General features: G+C 47.8%; 1 protein-coding gene across 1 annotated transcript; it reads left to right on the top strand.

Moving 5' to 3' along the window:
• On the top strand, nt 1–3980 carry GPR83 (G protein-coupled receptor 83). Its single transcript, XM_065730009.1, has 4 exons — nt 1–391; nt 751–876; nt 1804–1937; nt 2238–3980. Exons 1-4 carry the CDS (start codon nt 5–7, stop codon nt 2860–2862), a joined length of 1272 nt encoding a protein of 423 aa, XP_065586081.1. The 5' UTR covers nt 1–4; the 3' UTR covers nt 2863–3980.
• The last annotated feature ends 374 nt before the right edge of the window (nt 3981–4354 follow it).

Genomic DNA, 4354 nt, shown 5'->3' with positions numbered 1-4354 from the left:
AGAGATGCTCTCCTGTTTCATTTGCTTCTCACTCCCCTACTTCGTTAACACCTTCGCAACCTCAGGAGAGTTCCCCCTCAACAGAAGTCTCGAGGAGGCATTGGAAGTCCCAAACATCTCGGGGTTCTTTCCCTGGGATAACGACACGCTGGCCGACTGGCAGAGCTTCGTGGGCAGGAGCCGGCACGGAGCAGACTCGCAGCACATGGCGGCCAAAGCTCTGCTCATCGCTGCGTACTCCATCATCATCATCTTCTCCCTCTTTGGCAACGTCCTGGTCTGCCACGTCATCATCAAGAGCAAACGCCTGCGCTCTGCCACCAGTCTGTTCATCGTCAACCTGGCCGTGGCCGACATCATGATCACGCTTCTCAACACACCTTTTACGCTGGTAAGTGGGGGGCAGTGATCTTTCCTGCTGGGAGGACTGTGGCCATAGCTCAGTGCATGGGGCCAACCTGCTGGGACACAAGAGTGTGTACTATCAAGGCACTGAAATCACCCTGGTAGCCTCAGCGGCCTGGCTACGATTCAAGGCAGAAAGAAATTGCTATTTTAAGGCATCTTTTACACAGCAGAAGTAATTGTGTGCCAGAGGTGGAATCATAGGGGTTGGAAGGGACCTTTGGAGCTCCTGCTGTGTGTTAGCACTCCCTGCTAACGCAAGCTCCCTGTGGGAGGGTGCTCATCATGTCTGTGGATATAAGCATGTGGGCATGGGCACATGTGCTAATGTCGTTCTGATTCCAGGCTCGTTTTGTGAACAGCACATGGATATTTGGGAAGGGGATGTGCCATGTCAGTAGGTTTGCGCAGTACTGCTCGCTCCACGTCTCTGCCCTGACCCTCACAGCCATTGCCGTGGACAGGCACCAGGTGAGAGCTCTGTGAACTGGAGAACAGCAAAGCTTGGAAGGGCATCATTAAAATGAGAGTGTGATCTCATGTCCTTCCCTCCCTTCTCAGCTCTAAGCTTAGTGTAAGATGCATGAAGGGCCAACAGTGTGGAGCAGCAATTTGCTGTTAGATGGAGAACAGCTCCATGCCTGCAGCAAGGTGGGATGTGTCCGCTCCCAGCTGGGGACAGGAACTCTGCACATGGTGATCCAGTCTGTCTCGGGGCAGGGTGGAGTCTGAAGGCTTGATAGGAATTTACACGGGCAGCTGTCCCTTGTGGGAGGCTTCTTTGTCCCCAGTGCTGTGAGTGTTGGTGACAGGCAGCCCTGGGATGCCTAACTCCACGTGAGATGCAGAGGGCTGGTGTTTGTCATGAGCAGGGCAGAGCTGATGCTGCTGGTACTGGGATCAAATGTGGGAGCAGTCACACATTACCAGGTTGGACTCATCCCAAACCCACACAAAACAGGCTGATGGTGTTGATGTTTTTTGCTTGCAAACATCTAGCTGTTCCCACTGTCAGAAACATCCCAAGGAGCTCTGGCCAATTCACAACCCCATGGACCTCTGGTCACTGAAACACAGACCATATCTCCATCCTTAATTTGCTGTTAAGCAAAGAGAATCTGGAAGTGAATATGCATGTAAGGCCCACATATTCCTCATTTTTGCCACTCAGACTTAAGTACTGAAGTTCAAGGGCTGGACTGGGATCTGGCTTTACTTACTGCAGGATTATTTCAGGCATTCATGTGCAGCTTGTAGGCAGTCAGAGCTGAGAGGAAGCAGCACAGTTTGCATGCTAAATGTCCGTGTCCAGTAATAGATGTCAGGCTGGAAGCATCTGAAAAAATGGTACAATTTCCTGAAATGACATGAGCCTGAATATTAGTTTGTTTTGAACAGGTTATAATGCACCCTCTGAAACCTCGCTTACCTATGGCAAAAGGCATTATCTACATCTCCATAATTTGGGTCATGGCAGCTTGTTTTTCCCTCCCGCATGCCATCTACCAAAAACTCTTCACTTTTGAGTATAGGTAAGGATGATTTTCCTATATTGGTGTATTTTCCTCTAGTCTCACTGGAGTAATATTCTGCTGAAAGCCCCATGCTCACGCTGATTTCACCCAGACAGGGGGCTGGTCTATAATTTACATCAATTTCCATTTGCAATGGCTGATATCCTCTCTATTTTTATTAATATTTATTCTGCCACATTAGTCACGTGTAATAAACACAAAGTTCAGGAACTGACCTGAACATTTTAATTCTATCCATTGGCTTCTGGGTGAGCTTTAAGGTCTATTCTATGGCTCTGGATATTTCTTGCTTTGCAGTGAGGAAGTTACCCGGTGCCTGTGCCTCCCAGATTTCCCTGAGCCAGCTGACCTCTTCTGGAAGTACCTCGACTTAACGACCTTTGTTTTGCTCTACGTCCTGCCCCTGCTGATCATCTCTGCTGCCTATGTGACAGTGGCTAAGAAGCTGTGGCTGCGCAACGTCATTGGGGATGTCACCACCGAGCAGTACTTCGCCCTTCGCAAGAAAAATAAGAAGACTATAAAGATGTTGATGCTCGTTGTCATCCTCTTCGCCATCTGCTGGTTTCCCTTAAACTGCTATGTCGTCCTGCTCTCCAGCCAAACCATCCGCTCCAACAACGCCCTCTACTTTGCCTTTCACTGGCTGGCGACGAGCAGCACCTGCTACAACCCCTTCATCTACTGCTGGCTCAATGACAGCTTCCGGACAGAACTGAAGGCCTTGCTCAACATCTGCAGAAAACCTCCTGGCCCTGCAGAACAGAGGCTTCCCTCCACAGTCCCTTCCTACAGGTTGGCGTGGACTGAAATCAGTCACTTCAAGAGGCTGCAGGTCTCTCATGTTTCTCCCTCAGCCTCCAACAGCCACTTAGGAAAGACGGACATCTCTGCAGTTGAGCCTATAGTAGCTGTGAGCTAAATGTTGGCCTTGGGAGTTGGATACAGACCATGCTTAGGTTTGGCTGGAGCTAGGGTGGAGCCCTGGCCTAAGCAGAAGCTGTGCCAGCTCCTGCAGTTGCACTGAGAAGCCCAGCTCTGTGGCTGGTAGTTTGAAACAGATGCATCTCTTATGGTAATGGCATGGAGACCCCAAAGGGAAGAAAGCAAAGCCTTGCCAGGAATGAGCTCTCTTTTTGTCTTGGTCAAGCTGACGTAGAGTCTGTTGGCCAGGAGGGATTCTCCATGTGTCTCTATTACCTGCATGACTGAGTCTTTGTACCACTGGGGCCATTTGTGTGCTTTGCTGGTATTTAAACACTCAAGCAGCAGTCTGATGACATCAAGCCTCCCTCCCTTTAGAGTCTCAGTAGCAACAAAGAGATGGTAGAGATACAGAGGCAGAGGTTGCTGGTTTGAGTTTTTTTTCTCTTTGTGAAAATGCCTTCAGAGAGGTGGAGGGATAACAAACAGCCATTAGAAATTAGAGCTGTCTTTTACATCACAAGTGCTCCTTCTAAGGTAGGGCTGAAGAAAACTAGATAGCTATTCTTTGTGTTATTAGATGGCAAACACCAACCTGTTAGCTCTGCATCTGCTGCCATCACATACAACTTACCTTCATGAAACAGGCATGAGCATTCATAAAGCTCTAATTCAAATAGAGAACTAAAGCCTGAAAACCTTGGACATACTGTTTGTGGTTGGAGCACTGATTGGTTAATCTGAGTTGGGATTGGGTCCTATTAATCAGAGGATCATAGGATGGTTTGAGTTGGAAGGGACCTTGGAAGGCCATCGAGTCCAATTCCCCCACAGTGAGACACCTACAGCTCAAACCAGTGCTCAGAGCCCCATCCAGCCTGGATCAGATGCTTGTGATCAGAGCATGAATCTCTGAATGGCTGAAGAATCCCACAGTATGACTTTTTAGTGTCTCTATTACTGTTGCTTTCTTCTCTTGTAAAGCAACTAGGAATATCTCAGACACATGGGATATTTCATCCCAACTAAGATGTTAGCTCACTGGAACTAGTTCATAAACAAACTGCTGTAATGCTATCTGTGACAGCAAGTAATAAAAGAGAAAGATTTTTGCAAGATATCCTCTTGTGAATGAACAATTTAAGAATCAGTGAGACTTGTCCTTCGTGGGCAGCCGTTATTGATCAGACTGCAGCTATCTGGTGTAGATTGCAGAAAAATAGTGACTGAACAAGACAAACAAAAGAGCATTCAAAAAATGCTGCCCTATATTGTACAGAAAAGGTCACTTTTCCTGTGCTGCGGCACTTAGCTTTGATGTCTCACCAGAGTGCCCTGTTCTACCTTCAGCTTGTGGCAGCCAGCTGAAAAGTGAGAAAAACCTGTGCTATTAATGGCTAAAAGTGGGAAGACATCCTATCATTAACTTATTCTGAAATCATTTTAAATCTTGTGTGTTTTTCACACCCAAGTGCTTCAGGAGCTGCTGC

Source organism: Cyrtonyx montezumae, unplaced genomic scaffold, assembly GCF_038088225.1.
Source record: "Cyrtonyx montezumae isolate F1298 unplaced genomic scaffold, pur_monq_1.0 scaffold_12, whole genome shotgun sequence".
NCBI classification, from domain to species: Eukaryota; Metazoa; Chordata; class Aves; order Galliformes; family Odontophoridae; genus Cyrtonyx; species Cyrtonyx montezumae.
The sequence above is the reverse complement of the archived record's forward strand: the minus strand, read 5'-3'. Positions and strand labels throughout refer to the sequence as shown.

What these genes read in the sequence shown, in the direction of transcription:
- GPR83 (XM_065730009.1), top strand. Translation starts at nt 5, where the DNA reads ATGCTCTCCTGTTTCATTTGCTTCTCACTCCCCTACTTCGTTAACACC. An exon ending in TCAACACACCTTTTACGCTG is followed by an intron (nt 392 to 750) that starts GTAAGTGGGGGG and finishes TTCTGATTCCAG; the next exon opens with GCTCGTTTTGTGAACAGCAC. An exon ending in TTGCCGTGGACAGGCACCAG is followed by an intron (nt 877 to 1,803) that starts GTGAGAGCTCTG and finishes TGTTTTGAACAG; the next exon opens with GTTATAATGCACCCTCTGAA.